General features: G+C 46.4%; 1 protein-coding gene across 1 annotated transcript in view; it reads left to right on the forward strand.

The window, feature by feature from the left end:
• Positions 1–22,796, forward strand: part of LOC140719990 (E3 ubiquitin-protein ligase TRIM39-like) — a 51,087-nt gene that overhangs the window by 297 nt on the left and 27,994 nt on the right. Inside the window, exons 2-3 of the mRNA XM_073034900.1 lie at positions 2,134–2,170; positions 16,353–16,430. Coding sequence (XP_072891001.1) covers positions 2,134–2,170; positions 16,353–16,430 — 115 coding nt within the window. The remainder of the gene's footprint in view (positions 1–2,133; positions 2,171–16,352; positions 16,431–22,796) is intronic.

Below are 22,796 nucleotides of genomic sequence, written 5' to 3' on the forward strand. Positions count from 1 at the left end.
GCCCCACAGTTACAAACTGTCACGGAAATCTGCTTTTCGCCCCTCAGGTGGGCTCCGTGTAAACATGTGATTCTGTGCCACCCCCCCCCCCCCCCGAGTGTTCGGACAAACCCCCCCTCAGGTGGGCTCCGTGTAAACATATGATTCTGTGTCCCCCTCCCCCACCCGGAGTGTTCTGCCCAACCCCCCCTCAGGTGGGCTCCGTGTAAACATGAGATTCTGTGCCTCCCCTCCCCCCTCCCGGAGTGTTCTGCCCAACCCCCCCCCTCAGGTGGGCTCCGTGTAAAAATGAGCTTCTGTGGCTCCCCCACCTCCAGGAGTGTTCTGCCCAAACCCCCCCTCAGGTGGGCTCCGTGTAAACATGAGATTCTCTGTCTCCCCACCCCACCTCCCCCCCCCGCGGAATGTTCTGCCCAACCCACAACAGGTCTCGGCATTGTTTTACCAAACCTGTTTGTCTGCTTCGGCTGCAAGTCCTTACTGTTGCTGGGATACCGGCCTGTGTGTTGGTTTATTCCGCTCGAGGTATGTAAGTGGTTCGGGTTTAGAAATACAATTGGATCGGGTGCTGGTGAGGCGGAATCTTAATATTGATTTTGTTTCAGGACCCCCTGTCTCAGCAAGTGAACAGTACATTAACATTAAACACACTCCAACAGAGATTCATTATTTACAAACAAAAACAACTAAAACAATTAGCTCCAGATTCTTCGTGTCGTTTAGAAGAATGTTTCCCGATTTTACCGAGCGGTACAAAACCCCACCGGGACGTGAGTGTGAGTAGACGGAGTGATTCAGGGGCAGAATGGACACAGTGGAAGCAGACCCCTTTCCGAGTGATGGCGGCTACAGTCGATGATCCTCAAGTTCATCTTGAAGTGTAATTGCCATTCGACCGTACTCCGGTTTACGAGACGGCACGGTAGCGTAGTGGTGACAATGCTTTACAGTACCGGGTCCATACAGTACAGGGTTTCAGATAGGACGCTGCCTTTAATGGGTTTGTACATTCTCCTTGTGTCCGTGTGGGTTCCTCCGGTTGCTCCGATCTCCTCCCACAGTCCAAAGGTGTACTGGTTGTGTTACGTACCCCGTAACTGGGTGTCTTACCAGCAAAGATAGAAGAATCCGTTGGAGTCTGGTGGTACTATTTTCAAACAGTGTTTATTAGTAAAATATACAAATCAATATCAACAATGCAAATATATAGATAATACACGTTAGCAATATTAAACCTAAAAGTGTGGGTATAATAATAATCAATAATAACGTGTGTCATGTTTGACGGACCCTGAGGTTACCGATAGACCTCTCCTTATCTCTTCCCCTGAGGGCAATCTCACCTGACGGTATCCGTGGTTTTCATAGCATGGTCCCGTTATGGTCCAATGGCAGCATCCTGGGCTGACTCCCAGAAGCTCACCGAGTTCCCGAGACTGTAATCCCTGTTTCCGAGTCTGCCTCTGACATTCCCAAGTTTTTGACCTATGATGATCCCGGGAAATTTACCAGGACTATTCCAACGATTGTCACAAAACTGAACCTGAGGAACCCTTCTGACTGAATTTGCATTCATAAAGGGGATGCGTGGAAGACAGCTTTTAATACCCCGACAGGTCAGTATGAATATCTATGACTAACTATCGCAGATGGGAGGTATTGTATTCCTGGACGGCCTCCTGTCATGTTTACTAAAGCAATCTAGTGAAGGGAAAGTGTAGAGAAAGGGGTGGATACAGCCCAGTCCATCACAGACAAACCCGTCCACACCATTGTATACATTCCCACGGAACACTGACAAAAGACGCCCACTATTCAGGACATGCCCTCTTCTCGCCACTACATCTGGGAGAGGGATACTGGACCCTTATGGTCCGACGCCACCAGGTTCAGGACCAATTGTTCCCCTACAACCATCAGGGTCCTGAACCACTGTGGCTAACTTAAATCACCAACAAATCTCAACTCGTTCCACATCCTACAGACTCACATTCAAGGAATTTACAACTCAATTTCATTGTCATATATTTTGTATTTGCAAATTTATTTTCCCTGTACGTTGGTTGTTTCTCCATCTTTGACTCTCCCTGCGTAGTGTTTATTAAATTCTGTTGTGTTTATTTTTCTTCTAAGCAGCTACAAGAAATGGAATCTGCCCATGAGGTATGTGGTAATGTATGCGGGTTTTGATAATAAATTTGCGTGGAACTGTCAAGAAAGTATGTAGGTTTGATTTATTGCTATGAGGGTGTGGATGGTGATGAAGATTTCACAAGAACTGATATAATCAGCCGGATTTGCTGTATCCAGTCCCCGGGTGGAACAACATTCCGATCAACATCGAACACTGAGCAATGCAGTCCAGAAACATATCATTAAAGTATCATTTAATGCCCCACTAAACTAATGCCATTGGCTGATATAATACCCTCACTTGTCCATTCCCTGATCATTCAAACACCTATTTAAAAGGGACTTTATCGCCTCTGTCATACTTGCCTCGAGTATCAGCCCTGGAAGGGCATTTCATGCACCCACCAAACTATGTGAACAAAAACTTGCCCGGCATATTTCCGTTCAGATTAACTCCCCTCAGTGTAAATGCATGCCTGCTAGTCTGTGATATTTCAGTCCTGGGACAACTACGCCAGTTGTCTATTCTATAACTCTGTGATCGTACAAAGATTTGTTAAATCTCCCTTCAGCCTCCACAACTCCAGAGAAAACAACATGTTTGGCCAAACTCTGCTTATAATCAACGTCAGATCTCAGCAAGTGCTACAAATGCCTATTCACCTACTCACACACCAATATTCAAGGTCAGAAACAGTACCGCCAGGAGAGGTGACCCTTCAGCTGTGAGATTGTTGGGGACAGGGACTCTTTCCAGTCTCCTCTGAAGTGACCAGACCTGATACCTACTGGGGAAAATTTTGTTCAGTAACTTTGCTATATTCACCATGGCATATGATTCCGGGTTCACGGGGATGATTAAGGGATATACGTATGAGGAGCGTTTGGCAGCTGGAATTTAGAAGAATTCAGGGTATCTCACTGAAACGTACCGAATGTTGAAACGTGGTGGATGCGGAGAGATGTTTCCTGTGGTGGGGGTATCCCGAACTAGAGGTCTGAGCTTAAAAATTGAGGGGAGACCGTTTAGAACAGAGGGAAGGAAGATTTGTTTCTTTTTAGTCAAAGTAATGAATCTGTGGAATGTGGTGGAGATCAAGTCCATGGGTACATTTCAAGCGGAAATTGATATTTCCAGACTAGTCAGGACCTCGAAGGATATGACAAGCAAGCAGGCGTATTTTAGTTGATTGGGATTTGGGATCAGCCATGAAGGACTGGCGGAGCAGCCTCGATGGACTGAATGGCCTACTGCTGCTCCTATGTCAGGCGGTCTGATGGACAGCATCTCCTGTTGGCTACCTATTGTAATTCCACATCCCATTCCCATTCCAACATGCCTGTCCATGGACTATCCTTCTGCCACGATGACCCTGCTCCCCGGTTGGAGGAGCAACATCATACTCCGGCTGCCTACATTACAGCGTGAATATTGATTTCCCCAACTTACAGAAAATTCTCCCCTCCTCCAGTTTGGCTTTCCTTTCGCCTCCTGTCTTCTCCTCACATCTCCAGCACCTTCCTCAGATACCTCTCCTCCTTACGTTTCTGCAATTGTCCGCACTCCTCTCCTCTCAGATTCCTTCTTCAGATGTTTATCTCTTCTCCCTATCACCTCCCGTCTTTTTACTTCATTTCTCTTCCTTCACCCACTTACCTATTACCTGTCTGCTTGCATTCCTTCCCCTCCCAAACCATTCTCATTCGCCCTTCTGCCTCCTTCCTTTCCAGTCCGCAAGAAGGGTCTCGACCTGAACCGTAGACTTATCATTCATCTCCATAGATGCTGCCTGATCTGCTGTAATTCCCCATTGTCATTAAAACATGCCTGTTCATGGTCTCCCCAGTTGGAAGAGTAACATCACACTCCGTCTGCCAAAACTCCAACCTTCCAGCATGAACATTGTCTTCCCCAACTTCTGGGAATTTTTCCCTGTCTCCACCTTCTCCTATTCTCCACTGCGGCTCCCCTGTCACTTCCTGTCTTCTCCTCACATCTCCATCGCCTTCCTCTGGTAGCCCCCTTCCACCTTCCCATTCATCCATTCCACCCTTCTCTCCCAGATTCCTTCTTCATCTGTTTATCTCTTCTCCCTATCACCTCCCAGCTTATTACTTCATTTCCTATCACCCAACCACTCACATTTCAACTCACCTCATCCCTGACCCCTTCCGTACCCACGGCATTCTTATTTTCGCATCTGACCCCTTCATTTTCAGTCTGCAAGAAGGGTCTCGACCTCGAACCATCAACTCATTATTCATCTCCATAGATGGTGCCTGACCTGATGAGTTCCTTCAGCACTCTGTGTGCATTTGTCTGTTATAAAAATTGCAAAGAACAATGGTTCAGCGCAGATACCTGCAGAACACCACATGTCACTGACCTCTATGCAGAATACCCTCTATCTACATCCAACCTCCAATTCTGGGAGACAAGCCAATTCTGTATTCACACAGCCTTGTCTCCCTGCATCCCATGCCTCCTGACTCTCTGAATACACACATCCACTGCTCTAACTTCAATACACTTTGTCACATCCTCAAAAAATTCAATATCAGAGATGATAGTTTAAGGGTGAAGTGTGAACAATTTGAAGGAACTCCTTCACGGAGAGTGTGGTGTGTGTGGAATGTGCTGCCAGCGGAAGATCAATTTCAACATTGATGAGAGGTTTGGATGACTACATGTGTAGCAGGGGTATGGGCCAGTACAGGGCGGTGGGACAAGGCAAAATAATAGTTCAGTAATGACTAGATGGGCTGAATGGCCTTTTGCGCTGTAGCGCTCAAATAAATGGTACTAGGGTTATGTCAAAGTGCAGGTAACATTATGTTGGTACAGTGACGACCCTCAAGTTTCAGGAACTCCACTAATGACATTATAGTTACACCAGTTGTTGTCATAGAGAATTTGTTGTACTGTTAGACCTCTGCATAAACATTTCATTCAATCATCAGGACCTAGACTGTTACTTCATGAATTCTTTCTGCTATCAAAATGGAGCTTTACTGGTAATTTTGTTAAATGGGAATGTAAAAGCTGTATTAACTTCACACTTGGGTAGATCAGCTTTCACTGTTCTCCTGGTGTGCTATGGTCTGCATGAGAGACCTTTCCCATTTCCACAGTACTTCACAAACCTCCTGTTTACTGCCAACACCATTCCTTACAGTGTCTACAATTCCATTTCCCCACACCTGTGTCTCAAGTAAAGCGGGTTAGATAATTGTTTTCCAAAATCAATGAGAGCACTAAACCATAAGACACAGGAGCAGAATTAGGTCATTTGCTCCATTACTTCTGCTCAGCCGTTCCATCATGGCAAATTTATTAGCCCTCTCAACCACATCCTTCTGCCTTCTCCCCATAATTTTCACCCATTGACCAATCCAGAAACGATCAACCTTTGCCTTAATACACTGAGTGATTAGTCCTCCGCCGCCGTCTGTGAAGAGAAATTTCATAGATTCACCACACTCTTCATAAATAAATTCCTCCCCATTTCCATTCAAATGGAATGTCCCTCTATTCTGAAGCTGTGTCCTCTGGTCATAGGCTGCAATACTACAAATGTCCACTCTACATCGACTTTAGGCTTTTTTAATCTTCAGTAGGTTTCAATTAGCACCCCCTCATTCGTCTAAATTCCAGTGACTACAGGCCCACTTCAGACACACTTCGTAAAAGTCTTTCATTTCTGAATACTTATTGTGAACTTCCATTGAAGCCTCTCCATCGCTTCTTATATTATGGGCCTAAAACTACTTACAATTGTGCACCGATTCCTCAGTTTATTAATCTATCTAATTGCTTTTGCTATAACCCTGTTTCCTCAACACGACCTGCATCCCACGCCCCCCTTCCTGCCTTCGTATTGTCTGCAAACTTGGCCACCAATCCATCACTCAAATCATTGAGATGCAATATGATAATAAACAACCCCAATACAGACCCATGTGGCAGTGAACCAGGCAGGGCTCCCACTATTCCCACTCTTTGTCTGCTGCCAGTCAGCCAATACTTTATCCATGCTGGTATCATTCCTGCACTCTTACCTGTTTAACAGCCTCACCTTGTCAAATCCCTTCTGAAAATCCAAATAAACAACTTTGTCCACCTTGCTTGTTATTGGCTCAACGAATTCCAATAGATAAGTCAGGCAGGAATTTCCCTTACTCAAACTGTGCAGCTATTGGCCTATTTTATAATGGGGCACCAAGTACCCCGAAAACGTTTCCTTATTAATCGACCCCAACACCTTCCCAACCACTGAGCTCAGGCTATTGGCTCCATCGCTTCTTGAAGAGCGGAGTGACATTTGCAAATTTCGACTTTCAGACTTTTGATCAACTCCCAAGTCCCTTTGCTCATCTGATTCATCAATTTGTTCCACGTTATGATATTCAGGCACAGCCTACAGTAATGGTAACTTCAGGAACCTGGTGAAGAGAATGTGATGGATAGAGGCCAGTCCATCACAGGCAAACCTCTCCACACCATTGAATACATTCAGAATGACCACTGCCTCAAGAAAGCAGCATCTATCATCAAGGACGCCCAGCATTCAGGATATGCCCTCTTATCACCACCACATCTGGAGACCTTTTGGTCTGACACCACCAGGTTCAGGACCATTTGTTATCTTACAGCCGTCAGGCTCCTGAAGCAGTGTGGATAATTTCAATCAGCAATAAATCTCAACTGATTCCACAATCGACAGACTCACTTTCATGGAGTCCACAACTGAATCCATAACCTACAGACTCACTTTCACAGAGTCTACAACTGATTCCACAACCGACAGACTCACTTTCACGGAGTCCACAACTGAATACATAACCTACAGACTCACTTTCACAGAGTCTACAATTTTTTACACAGCCGACATACTCACATTCAGAGTCTGCAACTGATTCCACAACCTACAGACTCACTTTCACAGAGTCTACAACTGATTCCACAACCTACAGACTCACTTTCACAGAGTCTACAACTGATTCCACAACCGACAGACTCACTTTCACGGAGTCCACAACTGAATACATAACCTACAGACTCACTTTCACAGAGTCTACAATTTTTTACACAGCCGACATACTCACATTCAGAGTCTACAACTGATTCCACAACCGACAGACTCACTTTCACAGAGTCTACAACTGATTCCACAACCGACAGACTCACTTTCACAGAGTCTACAACCGATTCCACAACCGACATACTCACTTTCACAGAGTCTACAACTGATTCCACAACCGACAGACTCACTTTCACAGAGTCTACAACTGATTCCACAACCGACAGACTGACTTTCAGTCTACAACTGATTCCACAACCGACAGACTCACTTTCACAGAGTCCACAACTGATTCCACAACCGACAGACTCACTTTCACAGAGTCCACAACTGATTCCACAACCGGCAGACTCACTTTCACAGAGTCTACAACTGATTCCACAACCGGCAGACTCACTTTCACAGAGTCTACAACTGATTCCACAACCGACAGACTCACTTTCACAGAGTCCAGAACTGATTCCACAACCGATAAACTCACTTTCACAGAGTCTACAACTGATTCCACAACCGACAGACTCACTTTCACAGAGTCTACAACTGATTCCACATCCGCCAGACTCACTTTCACAGTCTAGAACAGATTCCACAACCGACAGACTCACTTTCACAGAGTCTACAACACAATGTAGCCTTCTTATTTTTATTTGCATCTTTTATTTTCCCTGCACATTGATTGTTTTGTCCGTGTCTGTCTCTTCCTGCATCGTTTTTAATACATTCCGTTGTGCTATGATTTGTTTTGTGCAGAATCCTCCAATATCTGCACATTCAGAACTGCAGGAATCTGCCGAGGGAGAAGGAGGGTTAATGTTGAACTGGCTCGTCTGCAGTGAGGGATGTTTACATTCCAGCAGCCTCTCCCCGACCGCTTCAAGCTCAAGTTCCTGTTTATTGTGTTACAGCACACAGCTAAAATTAAACAATAATTTTATATGCACCCTCTCGAAAAACTGCGTCTGTCCTATCAGGTGGAGACCCGGACTGACACAAAATTCTCGGTGCTGCCTACCTAGACTTTTAGAGACCTGCGACATAGTTCTGCAGATAAATGCCCCGACTAATGAAGGCCAAAATACCATACGCTTTCTTCAACCCCCTACCAGCTTCGTTATAAGAATGTTATGATGCGTGCAGGGGGAAAATACCACTCTAGGTTTGCCGATCTCCTAGTGGACATACCGCCTCCGTTGACCCTGCCACTTTGATTTGGACACCTCTTTATTGTCCAGATCCGCCACTTGTCTTTATTGGATTCTTCCTCCTCGTTAAATCCATTTTAAAGTTTAAAATGATCAGTGGTGGGGTTATTAGTTATTAGAAACTGCACTGTTTCGCCCTGTCCTGTCGCTTTCCCAAGGGAATCTGCTGTTCGACCCTCAGACGGGCTCCGTTTAAAGTTGGGATTCTGTGCCTGCCCCTCCCGGAGTGTTCTGCCCAACCCCCAACAGTCCTCGACGTTGTTTTGCCAAATCTGTTTGTCTGCCTCGGCTGCAAGTCCTGACTGTTGCTAGGATACCGGCCTGTGTGTTGGTTTAGCCCGTTCGAGGTATGAAATGGGTTCTGGTTTAGAAATACAATTGGACAGGGTGTTGCTGAGGCGGAATCTTAATATTGATTATGGTTCGGTACCCCCTGTGTAAGAAAGTGAACAGTACATTAAACACGCTCCAACAGAGATTCATTCTTCACAATCTAAAACAATTTGCTCCAGATTCGTTGGTCGTCTAGAAGAAGGTTTGCCGATTTTACCGAGCGATACAAAATCCCACTGGGACGTGAGTGTGAGTAGACGGAGTGATTCAGGTGCAGAGAGAGACAACGTGGAAATAACCCCCTGTCCGATTTATAGCGGGTACTGTTAATAATCATCAAGTTCATTTTGAAGTATAATTGTAATCCGACCGTACTCCTGTGTACAAGACGGGACGGTAGCGTGGTGGTTCGCACAGTGCTTTACAGTACAGGTGATCACAGAGTACAGGGTGCCGTATACGACATTGCCGGTAAAGAGTTAGTACTTTCTCCCCGAGACCGTGTGGGTTTCCTCCAGTGGCTCTGTTTTCCTCCCACAGTCCAGACGCACTGGTTGTTGGATGGAGTTCCGTGACGGTCCCTAAGATCCCACATCCCTGGCCATTTATAGACTCCAGACCGACAGGTATTTTTTTACGATCTGCGGTTGACCCGACCAGTAGGAGTACCAGTGTCTGAGTTAGACCATCACCTGAGTACCAGCGCTCTTGACGGGAGACCACTTGAGCCAGGAAATGTTTGTCACGTCTCAGAGGCCCTGTGCTTCCTGATAGATTTCACTTTATCTATTCCCTTGGGGTCCGCTTCTGCTGAGGGTTTCTGTGGTTTTCAGAGCATGGCCCCGTTATGGTCCCGGGAAACTTCCTGGGATCATCATAGTCAGAAACATGGGAATGGTTCTATCCTGGGCCGATTCCCAGAAGCTCACGAGTTCCCGAGACTGTAACCCCTGTTTCCGATCCTGCCTCTGACATTCCCGAGTTTTCGACCTATGACGATCCCAAGAGTTTTCCCAGGAGTATTCCGACCTCCTCAGGGTTTCCAGTAAACAGATTGCAAACGCACACACCGCCCCATCGGCGCTATGTTTGTGTCATGAAGTTATTTTAGGGACCCGCCCAGCGCATGGAAGACTCCTTCTCTCCCTCAGGATCCGAAATGCTGGTCAAGGACAAGTATATTCAAGAGGCTCTTTCCGCAGGGTTTTTCAGATCCTGCACTTCCCTAGCGGGAGCAGGTTTCTTTGTGTGATCAGAAAGATGGGCGTCTGACACCTTGCATCGATTATAGTGGCTTTAACAAAAATAACAGTGTGAATCACTCCCACTTGTCAATAATTAACACAGTGTTTGAATCACTGCAAGGGGCAACTATTCTCGTAAAACTGAACCTGAGGAATGCCTCTAACTTAATTCGTATTCATTAAGGGGGCGAGTGGAAGACAGCTTTTAATGCCCCGAGAGATCATTATGAATACTGATTGATAATATCCAGTTGTCTTTCAGACATTTATAAATGGCATTCTGAGGGGAATGCTTGACAAGTTCGTGTTCGTGCACCTCGATGACATTCTGATCTTTTGAAACGCTTATGGGGAACAGGTAACACATGTAAGTCCGGTTCTTCAGTACCTGTTCAGGAATCGCCTGTCTGTGAAAATAGAGAAGAGTGGGTTCCACATCCCCAGTTGGGATTTGTCATCTCCCAAGGAAATCTTCTTATGGACCCTGAAAAACCACGAGCCGTGTGGGACTGGCCTACATGACCTACAGCCAATAACACTGGAATACAAGAATTGAATTGTAAGAAAGGAGCATAAAAGCAGAAGCTTCAAGTGTGCAGGCGGGTGTAACTCTGTAGACCAACTATCGCAGATGTGAGGTTGGAAACGGGACTATGAGGAACATGCGACCTGCAGAAGGAAGTCATTGGTCTTATATTTCCTGTTCTTTGACCCTTCATTGGTCAGGAAAACTTAGTTGGTGAGCTCAAAGCCCCCACTTGTCCATTTACTTCACATGGTCCCCTTCGTTGTATTTGCCTCGAGTATCACCCCTGGAAGGGCACCACAATGTGTCAACAAAAACTGCCCCGCACACCTCCTTTCAACTTAACCACTCTTGGCGCACATGCGTACCACCTAGTCTGTGATATTGCGCTCTTGGGACAATAAAATCAATTGTTTATTCTATCTGTGACTCTGTACAAACATTCTTACAAACATTCGTTAAGTTATCCTTCAGCCTCGGCAGCCCCAGAGAAAACAACACGTTTGTCCAATCTCTGCTTGTTATTTACCTCGTGTCTCAACAAGTGTTACATCTGCCAATTCACCTCCTTACCTACCAATATTCAAGGTCCCAAAGAGTCCTTGAGTCCTTATTATTAAAGAGTACTTTGATAATAAATTTACCCGGAATTGTCACGAAAGGAATGTAGGTTTGATTTATTGCTATAACGGTGTGGATGGTGATGAAGACTCTATCCAGTCCAAGGGTCGAACAACATTCCTTTCTTTTTACAATATTTTTATTTAGAAGAAAAAAAACCGAGATTTACAGAGTGCAACACATAGATACATCTCAACATGAAGTGTGTACATTCATATATTGTAATAAAATTGATCAAAATGTTACAGCATATCACACAAAGGTATACCACTCTGTAATCAAAAATTTAAAGATAGGTTATACATCATAAAAGAATGTTTTATATAAAAAAGTCAACCCCCTACCAACTACCAAAGAAAAAAACTGTTAATCTTTATAAATTGGAAAAGTAATTTAGGAAAGGTCCCCAGATATCATGAAAAGATTGGTTCGAATTTAAGGCTGAGCAGCGGATCTTGTTCTAAATTTAAATACGACATAATATCACGAAGCCATTGAAGATGTGTAGGAGGGGTAGACTCATTCCATTTTGGGCACCTCTGGAAGGGAATTTCATTCACCCATTACAATACGTCAATAAATCTTGCCCCGCAAATCTCCTTTATATATGAGGAGAGTTTGGCAGCTCTTGGCCTGAGCTTACTGGAATTTAGAAGAATGCGGGGGAAATCTGATTGTAACCTCCAGCATGTTGAAAGGACTAGATAATTTGTATGTGAAAATAATGTTTCCTCTGAAGGGGGTATCCAGAACTGGAGGGCAAAACTAAGGCACGGCCACCTGGAGCAGAGTTAAAGAGGAATATTTTAGCCAGAGAGTAGTGAATCTGTGGAATGTGCCCGAGGCCAAGTACGAGGGTATTTTTGAAGCGGAAATTGATAGGTTCCTGATTGGTTAAGACATCAAAGGATTTATGAAGAAAGCAGGAACATGGGGTTGAGTGGAATCCGGGTCGGCCAAGCTGAAATGGTGGAGCAGACTGGATGGGCTGAATGGCCTAATCCTGCTCCTAAACCTTATGATCTTATGGACAGAATCTCCTGCTGGCCACCGATTGTAATTCCCCTTCCCTTTCTCATTCCAACATGCCTCTCCATGCCCTCCCTACTGCCTCTATGACACGACTCCCCGGTTGGAGGAATAACACCACGTAGTTGGCCTCCACCACATTCCACAGACTCCCTACTCTCCAGCTAATTGCCCCAGGTTCCGGTATTTATCCCCCCACCCTTCCCTTTCTCCCATTCTCTATTCAGGCTCCACTCTCACCTCCTCTTCTCTACTCACATCCCTTCCTGGGGTACACCTCCTCCTTACCGTTCCCCCATGGTCCACACTCCTCTCCCATCAGCTTCCTTCTTCAGCCATTTATCTCTTCTCCCTGTCACTCCCAGCTTCATACTTCATGTCCCTTCCCCCACCTACTCACCTTTCCCCTCACCTATCACCTTCCCGCTTGTTCTCCTTCCCCTCTCACGCCATTATTATTCTCCCTTCTGCTCCCTTCCTTCCCATTGCGCAAGAAGGGTCTCAGCCTGATCCGTCAACTCATTATTCATCTCCATGGATGCTGCCTGACCTGCTGAGTTCCTCCAGAATTTTGTTTTTATTATGCTGTTATAAAAATCGCAAAGATCATTGTGCCCAGCGCAGATCCTTGCAGAACACCACATGTCACTGACTTCCAGGCAGAATCCCCTCTATCTGAACCACCCTCTACCTTCCATGGAGAAGACAATTCCGTATCCACACATCCCAGCGCGGATCCCTGCAGAACACCACATGTCACTGACCTCCAGGCAGAATACCCTCTATCTGAACCACCCTCTACCTTCCATGCAGAAGACAATTCCGTATCCACACATCCCAGTGCGGATCCCTGCAGAACACCACATGTCACTGACCTCCAGGCAGAATACCCTCTATCTGAACCACCCTCTACCTTCTATGGAGAAGACAATTCTGCATCCGCAATTCCCCAAAAATTGAATGGGTTAATTTCAGTTCGAAGAAGGAGAGGTGATTTGATAGGTGTGTATAGCTTACGATAGCATAGGTAGGGTGGCTAAAATTTTCCAGTTAGCTTGGGCGAACTGCATGCGGAGATGATCGGTTAAGGGTGAAAGGTGAAAATATTAAGGGAACATCTTCACTGAGAGTGTGGTGGGTGTGTGGAACGAGATGCCAGCAGAAGGTCAACATTGACGAGAGTTTTGGATGACTACATGTGTGGGAGAGTTCAGTACAGATCGGTGGGAGCAGGCAGAGTAATAGCTCGGCAAGGTCTAGACGGGCTAAATGGCCTGTTCTGTGCTGCAGTGTTTAAAGAAAAGTTGCTAATGTAAAGGGAAACTGCTGGCAAGGTCTAGAAGTAGAGACATGGATTGGAGCAGTGACGACACCCAAGTTTCAGGAACTTCACTGATGATATTATAGTGTGTATCACTTGTTGTCATAGAGAATTGGCCTTGCTCTTAGACCTGTGCATCAGTGTTTTATTCAGTCAACAGGACCTAGTCTGTTACTTCATTAAGTATTTTTGTAATCACCAGTATTTTTGGTTGGTAGTGTCAAATGACTTTTAGTGACATGATCATTTTTGAGAGGTAAGTCTAGTGGCGGTAATATATCCATCTTGTTGGATGCGATTGACCCAGATTTATTCTTCTGCTGAGCATCCAATATTTGGTCCACGTGACGTCCACATGACTGGTCTCCATCATCCACTGGTCCTCTCGGTAATCACCTGCTAGGACTTTTTCCTCAAATCTCAAAGTTCCATGCTGATCTGCTGGAAACCGGCTCAAATGCACTTTCTCCATAGATCTGGTTTCAGGATGTCTCGGCAAGATCTCAGACACCTGTTCATGAACATCATTGCAGGTGTTTGATTTGTCGTCGCATGGACTGAGTTCCAATACACTAAAAGGAAAATTGTTCACCTTGTGCTTTACAGAAATGTCCTCCTTGTCCATAGTTTTGTTCGAATGCTTGAAGGTTTGGATAAAACTTTCAACTGACTCATTCGTTTCCGTGTGGTGGTGAGCTGATTTGAAATATTTGATGCCATTTTTCTGCATGAATACTCTAAACTCCCCTGACGTCTATTCTGGTCGCTTGTCACACATAATTTGTTCACCATCAGCAACTTGTGGAGAAGGAAGTTGTCAGAGTGGAGGAAGAGCAGAGTGATCGACTTCACTGGTATGACCTTCTGCCACTTCGAATGAGCATCCACAGCAGCCAGAAACACAGAATCCATGTATATCCCAGCAAAGTCAATATCCAGAGATATCCATGATGAAGACGGCCATTCCCACGGGTGTAACGGTGCCTGTAGGGGTTCATTGGTTTATATTCCCGGCCAGCACACTTAACTTTCATCTTCACTGTATCCAGGTGTCTTTCATGCAGAGTTTCTAACGCCCTGATGCACAGTTTACAGGGAAATACATCACGAGGTCAACACATCAGCGTTCTTTGACATACCAACAGTTGGTCTCATCTCACTGAGAGCGCTGGAAACATAGGGCTGCCTATGAGCTGGCCATCCTTGCATGGTAATTTCATAGACTTCCGACAATGTTGGGTCAATCCTTGTTTCTCTTTCTGTTACTGAATGTGTTACTGGAGTTGATCCACCAATGAAGTCTAAAAAGTCGACTGTGCTCTTTTCCGTAGATGCTGCCTGGCCTGATGAGTTCCCCCACCATTTTGTGACTGCTGCTTGGACTTCCAGCATCTGCAGATTCTTTCATTTTCCCTTACAAAGGGAGCAGGCCATATAAGAATAGGGTTGAGTGATCATGGCCTTTTTCCTTGGAGAGATGGAGGATGAGAGGTGACCTCATAGTGGTGTACAAGACAATGAGAGTCATTGATCGTGTGGATAGTCAGAGGCTTTTTCCCCAGGGCTGAAATGGCTAGCACGAGAGGGTATTGTCTTAAGCTGCTTGGAAGTTGGTACAGAGGAGATGTCAAGTGTAAGTTTGTTTACCCAGATTGTGGTGAGTGCTTGGAATGGGCTGCCGGCGGCAGTGGTGGAGGCGGAAACAATAGGGTATTTTAAGAGATTCCTGGATGGGTATATGGAGCTTAGGAAAATAAAGCGCTATGGGTAAGCCTAGGTTGTTCTAAGGCAGGGACTTACTCGGCACAGCTTTGTGGGCCGAAGGGCTTGTATTGAGCTGTAGGTTTTCTGTGTTTCTATGTTACATACCTCGAGCAGACTGAGCAAACACACAGGCCCGTATCCTAGCAACAGTCAGGACTCGCAGCCGAAGCAGACAAACAGGTTTGGTAAAACAATGCCGAGGACTGTTGGGGGTTGGGCAGAACACTCCGGGAGGGGGAGGCACAGAATCCCAACTTTAAATGAAGCCTGTCTGAGGGGCGAACAGCAGATTTCCTTCAGAAAGCCTCAAAACAGGGCAAAACTGTGTTGCCTCTCCCAGTCCATCAGTAATAACCCCACTGGCTGAATATACAGGTAACTTAAAACCTTAAAATGGGTTTAACGAGGAGAAAGATTCCAATGAAGACACTTGGGGGACGTGGATAATGAAGACGTGGGCCATCTCAAAGTTGGGTAGTGAAGGGATACTGCGTATCCACTAGGAGGCTGACAAATCTAGAGGGATATCTTCCCAGCTGCCCACATCATCACATCCTTACAATGAAGCTGGTCGGGTGTTTAAGAATGCATATGGTGTGTTGGACTTCATTAGTCGGGACATTAATCTCAAGGGCCATGTTGAGCTCTCTAAAAGTCTAGTTAGACGACACTGAGAGTTTTGTGTCAGTTCTGGTCTCCTCCTGAAAGGAAAGTCGTGGAGGTTTTAGAGAGGGAGAGTAGGAAATTTACCCAGGGCATTGTTTTACCCAGTTCAGCCAGTATGCGGGTGTACGGCTGAATCACAGCAAACTGGAACTTGAACCTGAAGCGGTCGGGGAAAGGCTGCTGGAATGTAAACATCCCTCACCATAGACGAGCCAGTTCTACATTAACCCTCCATCTCCCTCGGCAGATTCCAACACTTCTGAATGTGAGGACGTTGGAGGATTCCCTCAAAGCAGCTGCACAAGTTGATAGACCGAAAGGCCATGATAGAAAGGATCACAATGGGAACATTAGGCCCATCGAGTCTGCCTGCCATCCCACCATGACTGATTTCTTCTTCTGTGCAAACTCTGTTTGATTTCTGATCCTCAGGGTTCTTCCGGGCCCGTGCCCGTATAGTGACGCAGTGGGCAGAAGCTTCTGAAATGATGAGCTCGATTGTTGTTACCCGTGAGAATGGCCACACTCAGTGGGGAGGACTGACCATCAGCAGACACCCTCCCATCGTGATGTAGGAACCACGAGTCATATTTAAATGACAAAAAAGCAAATTTTTAAAAAACAAATAAAAATAGCCGAATCACAACGAATCGTTGGTCACTGATTCCTACCCTGGCCAAAGCAGCGTGAGGGGAGAGAAATGCGGGACACACTGTTAAAGAGTCGCTTCTGACCCTGAACATAGAATTATAGAACCAAAAACAGGCCACTCATCCCACCTATCAGACGCCAAACTACCGTGCTGCCTCGACCCATCAACCGGATGCGTCGCTCCCCAAATCCCAGCCCTCATTACCTGTGCAGATCACTCTGAAATGTGGAAACCGAAGCCGCATCCACCACTTGCGCTGGCAGCCCGTTCCACACTCTCACCCCCGAGTGAATGTTCCCCACCTCACCTTCCCCTTCGGCACTTCAATGAAAAAATATCTGAAATAGCCTCTCACATTTTTGCAAAAGCGACCAGCCCCTATTTTTGGGAACCAGGACACACCATCTTTAATTACCCACAGAGTTTATTGAAGACTGCACCCAAACTAGACCATGATGCACCCCATGATGTAGTTACAATCCTGTTACAAAATAAACATAATTATCTATCTGTCTTCGGTATACAAACAACATATACACATTTACACATCCCCATCACCAGAGACATTGATGCCCTGTATGTTCGGAAAGGGACCACTAAGCCAACCCGAGCGTATCAACCCAGTTTAAAACACTTTATTAAAAATAACGTTAACAACTTTGAAGTGCGTACAGTCAGCTGAATGACAACAGAACGACAAGACAATATTTGTGTGTGCAATGAGTGTGTTTATCGAGCGCTGCCTGTCACAAGCCGAATGGCCGAATCCTGCTCCTGTATCTTATGGTCTCCCATCGTCGTGGAGCCTCAAATGCAGCCGCACAAGTTCATAGACCAAAGGGCCATGAGATAAAGGAGCAAAATTAGAACATTAGGCCCTTCCAGTCTGTCTGCCATCCCATCATGACTGATTTCTTCTCCTGTGGAAACTCTGTTTAATTTCTGACGCTTAGAGATCTTCCAGGAGTTAAAAATAACTAGTGACCTTAATTTCAAAATTTCGGTTTATCTTAGAGTACAAACAAACATACAAATCCTCAGCAAACTAAGCAAAGAGCTGAGAATGATGGCAAGAAGTGTAAGGCAAAAAAACCCAGCGCTTCTGAAAAATCTATCACTTCTATAATAAGATAAAGGAACTCACTTCGATGATGACGAAATAATTAACAGGATAATAAATTCTTCTCCTGCTTCCAGCCGGGTACAAGTATCAATTTTAACCGATGTTTCCATTACAAACTCTGCCATCTTCATATGGGATGATGCAGTGGTATATATATTTCCATTAACCACCCCGAACAGACATGCCCAGGTGTCGTCCCTGACGAAGATGCAGAGTTTGGTATTGGCATGCTGATTGAAATAGACACCTGTACCCGATTGGAAGCCTGAGAAGAGTTTAAACGTCATCTACGCCGGGAAAGCACTGGGTCCTTTATTTTAAATTAATACGCTGCATAATTTCAGTAAATGCAGCACATGTGTAATGTGCTCATCCTTAAACAACGAAAAGTGAGAAAGGTGATATATCGGTATGGACTGGCCACTGCATAGGATCGCCTTCTGCAACTGGATCCTCACCAGGAGACCCCAGTCTGTGTGGATCAGAAATAACATCTCCTCCTTGCTGACAATCAACACCGGCACACGTCAACGATGCGTGCTCAGCCCACTGCTCTACTCTCTCTACACCCACGTCTGTGTGTCTCGGCTCATCTATAAACTTGCCGATGACACAACTATTGTTGGTGGAATTTCAGATGGTGACGAGGAGGAGTACAGGAGTCAGATAGATCAGCAAGTTGAGTGGTGTCGCAGCAACAACCTTGCACTCAACATCATTAAGACAAAGGAGTTGATTGTGGATTCAGGAAGGGGAAGTCGAGGGAACACACACCAGTCCTCATCGAGGGATCAGAAGTGAAAAGGGTGAGCAGTTTCCATTTCCTGCCTGTCAACATCTCTGAGGAACTATCCTGGGCCCACCATATTGATGCAGTTACAATGAAGGCACAACATCGGCTATATTTCATTTGGAGATTGAGGGGAATCGGTCTGTCACTAAAGACACTTGCAAATTTCTACAGATGTACTGTGGAGAGCATTCTAACTGGTTGCATCACTGCCTGGTGTGGAGAGGCCACTGCACAGGACTGGAAAATGCTGCAGAAAGTTATAAACTCAGCCAGCTCCTTCATGGGCACTGGACTCCACAGCATCCAGCACACATTCAAAAGATGATGCCACAAAAAGGGGGCATCCATCATTGAGGACCCCCATCACCCAGGACATGACCTCTTCTCATTGCTACCATCAAGGAGGATGTACAGGATCCTGAAGACACACTCAATATTTCAGAAACAACTTCTTCCCCTCCACCGTCAGATTTCTGAATGGACAATGATCCCATGAACACTTCCTCAGGATTTTCCCTCCCGTTTTGTACTAACGTTTAAATTTAATTTATAAATACTTACTGTAATTTATACTTTTTATTACTATGTATTGCAATGTACTGCTGTCACAAAACAACACATTTCACAACATATGCCGGTGATATTAAACCTGATTCTAATACACAAACAGACACAGCTGGGCTCGGACATACAACACTCTCACATTCCTCGCTTTGTGACACCCTGCTTGCTCCGTGGCCCCCGGTATGAAGCTCAAACTGTTGCAACACCTGCCCTTTAAATTCATGGCTGAGGCTGTGTTGTGTCTGTTCACTGTTTGAGTTCAATATTAAATGAAGAGCATTGAATGGGAAGGAAGGTTTGAATAGAAGAATAAAGATCTCCTCTGAAGGTATATGGGGTCCTGGTGAGAGCGTACATGGAACACTGTGCGCAGGTCTGGTCTCCCACCCGGAGTCAGCCTGTGGGATGAAGGGTATGAAGAGATTTCCCAGATTGATTTAGGAGGTGAGGTACTGTCCTCGGAGAGATTATACTGACCGGGCCTGTCTCAAAATTAGAGAAATAAAAGGTCGTCTAACTGAGACAGACACAATCTCACAGCATATTGACAGGGTAGAGGCAGGAATGATGTTTCCTTTGGCTGTGGTGAGGAATGGGGGTCACAGAATCCGAGTTCACCTCAGCAGAACTGAGATGAGGAGAAATTTCCTCACCAGGAGGGCAGCGAATCTTTGGAATTTTCTCTACAAGGTTTCTAAATTCGAAGGACAAATTTTGGGGCTCTGCGATGCTGGGAACGTTGCGCGAAAGTGGCGATGAAGTCAAAGTTCAGGCATGTTCTGTGTGAAAGGCAGAACAGACACAAAGGGCCGAATGGCCTGCTGCTGTTTCCTTTTTCTAAAGTCCGAGTTTACCTTTGCGCCTGTTCTCCCTTGACCTTCAGCCTGTCGTTTTGCACAGGGGAGCGCTCACAGCACCGGAGTTCCATCGGCAGCCGCTGCGGGCCAGCTCCCGTATCCCAGCAGCAGGGGACAGGACTGGGAGGAAACTCCGGACAACAGGCCCCGATCCACGGCGGGGAAAGACCGGGCACCCTCTGTGTGGCTGAAACATCTCACGGAATCTCCGCCCGAATCTTCACCTCCGCCATCAGAAGGATTCAAAACTCCGGCCGCTGTTGCAGCCTTTACCCAGGGAGCTGCTCCCAATCTCGGGTCTCTCACCGGGTCCACTCGTTCCCGATTCCAAACTTCGGTCCGGTCCGAGCGCTCAGCATCCCGCCCACTAACACACCACAGCCAATGGAGGCAAGATACTCCCAGCGGTGGTCGCTGATTGGCTGTGAGTGTGTCTGAGGACGGGCTGCTACCGGGAGCTGGAGCTGTCAGTCATAGTTTGCTCTCAGAATCAAAGCAAGTTCCCCGAGGCTCAAAGTTCAAAGTAAATTTTATTATCAGAGTACATATAAGTCACCACATACAACTCCTACAAACATACAGAGACAAAGCTACAGAATGGGACTATATCTGGATCACTGAAAGATCAACCAGAGTGCAGAAGACAACAAACTTCGCCAATGCAAATAAACAACGAGAAGATGAAATAACCGCAGCGGCTGCCGATAGATGTCCGGTGCTCTCAGCGCTCCCTGTTCAATCTGACAGGACAAGAAACAGTAAGGCGCAAAGGTAAACTCGTGTTTCAGAAAATAAGAAATAGAGAAGGCGTGGCCATTCGGCTCCTTGCACCTCTTCTGCCCTTCACTCAGAACATGCTTAACTTTTGACCTCAGCACCACTTTCCTGCAACTTTCCATCAACGCTGAGCCCCAGGATATGTCTGTTCAATTTAGAAACCTTGTGGAGATAATTGCAATGATTCACTGCACTCTGGGTGAGGAAATTTCTCCTCATCTCAGTCCTGCTGAGTTGTCCTCGGATTTAGAGTCTGTGAGCGCTGGTTCCACACCTTATGGGAAACATCATTCCAGCCTTTCCGCTGTAAATATCCTGTGAGATTGTACTTCTCTAATTCTGACACAGGAATGTGATCTGTCTCAGTCAAACCACCTCTTATTTCACTCATTTTGAGACAGTCCCAGTACGATGATTTGTTGTGGGAGCATCTCTATGGACAGCAGGTGAGTGCAGTTATCCTGTGTTGTTCCACAGCCTGATGGCTGAGGGGTAGTAATTGTTCCTGACCCTGGAGGGGCGAGTCCAGAGGCTCTCGTACCTTCTACCTGATTACAGCAGTGAGAAAAGAGCCTGCCTGTGTGGTGAGCCTGATCACAGCCGCTTGTATCGCCGTCCCCTCTGGCCTGCCCTATCCGAGACCAAAGGGATTGGGGAGAGTAAATGTGGTACTCTGTCGAGTATCACTGTGATCCTTCCCCTCTGGCATGCCCTATCCTGGACCAAAGGGATTGTGGAGAGTAAATGCGGTACTCTTGTCGATTATTACTGTGATCCGTCCCCTCTGGCCTGCCCTATCTATGACCAAAGGGACTGTCGAGAGTAAATGTTTTACTCTGTCGATTATCACCGTGATCGGTCCCCTCTGGCCTGCCCTATTCGGGACCAAACGGATTGTGGAGAGTAAATGTGGTACTCTATCGATTATCACCGTGATCCGTCCCCTTTGGCCTGCCCTATCCGGGACCAAAGGGATTGTGGAGAGTAAATGTGGTACTCTGTCGAGTATCACTGTGATCCGTCCCCTCTGGCCTGCCCTATCCGGGAACAAAGGGATTGTGGAGAGTAAATGTGGTACTCTGTCGAGTATCACTGTGATCCGTCCCCTCTGGCCTGCCCTATGCGGGACCAATGGGATTGTGGAGAGTAAATTTGTTACTCTGTCGAGCATTACTGTGATCTGGGCTCTCTTCCTGCCTCTTATTATTCTTGTCTGTGATTGCAGTGCGAATCTCTGGCCCAATGTCCCCTCTTTCTACAAACCCCGTTTCTGTCTTTAGCCAAGTGTCCTCTTCATCTGCACCGTCCGCACGATCCTGCCACCCGTTCTGGGTTCTTCGTCAGGACCCGAACTACATCTCCTCACTACCAGTTCTCTGTGCACACTCCCGCTTTTCCGCAGTCCTTTTAAAGAGTCAATAGCGCTCCATATTCATCAGAATTTATTTCACCCGGGGCCAGGTCTGGCACAGCGAATTGAGATTAGTTAACTTAAAGGAGTGGGCAGGCTTGGGTCTGAGACAGTTTAGAAAAGTCTGCACTGCCAGCTGGACATACTGATCTGTCCAGGGGGTTGCCGGCATTGGACTCTCACGTATCCTTAAAACGGATAAAGTACGCAAGGGATTCTCCTTTTTTCTGTAGTTATCGGGTAAATTCACCAAAATCCGCGTGCAGTCGGGCTGTCATTCAAATGGGTTCCCTTACCTCAGCGAACCACCGTGCCATGGCTTGTATTACATCAGCCCCTCTGGTGGCTCCTGGTTACCTTCGGGTATCTGCCTGGGAAAGGGGAACCCACTCCCTGTCCCTGCCCGAGAGGTTCCATATATAACCCAGAGGAGTGGCACAAGTCCCCGGGCAGGGTCTGGACAGGGGAACCCACTCCCTGTCCCTGTCCGAGAGGTTCCATATATAACACTGAGGAGTGGCACAAGTCCCCGGGCAGGGTCTGGAAAGGGGAACCCACTCACTGTCCCTGCCCGAGAGGTTCCATATATAACCCTGAGGAGTGGAACAAGTCCCCCGGCAGGGTCTGGAAAGGGGAACCCACTCCCAGTCCCGGTCCGAGAGGTTCCATATATAACACTGAGGAGTGGCACAAGTCCCC

The sequence above is a fragment of the Hemitrygon akajei genome, unplaced genomic scaffold (genome assembly GCF_048418815.1).
Source record: "Hemitrygon akajei unplaced genomic scaffold, sHemAka1.3 Scf000034, whole genome shotgun sequence".
NCBI classification, from domain to species: domain Eukaryota; kingdom Metazoa; phylum Chordata; class Chondrichthyes; order Myliobatiformes; family Dasyatidae; genus Hemitrygon; species Hemitrygon akajei.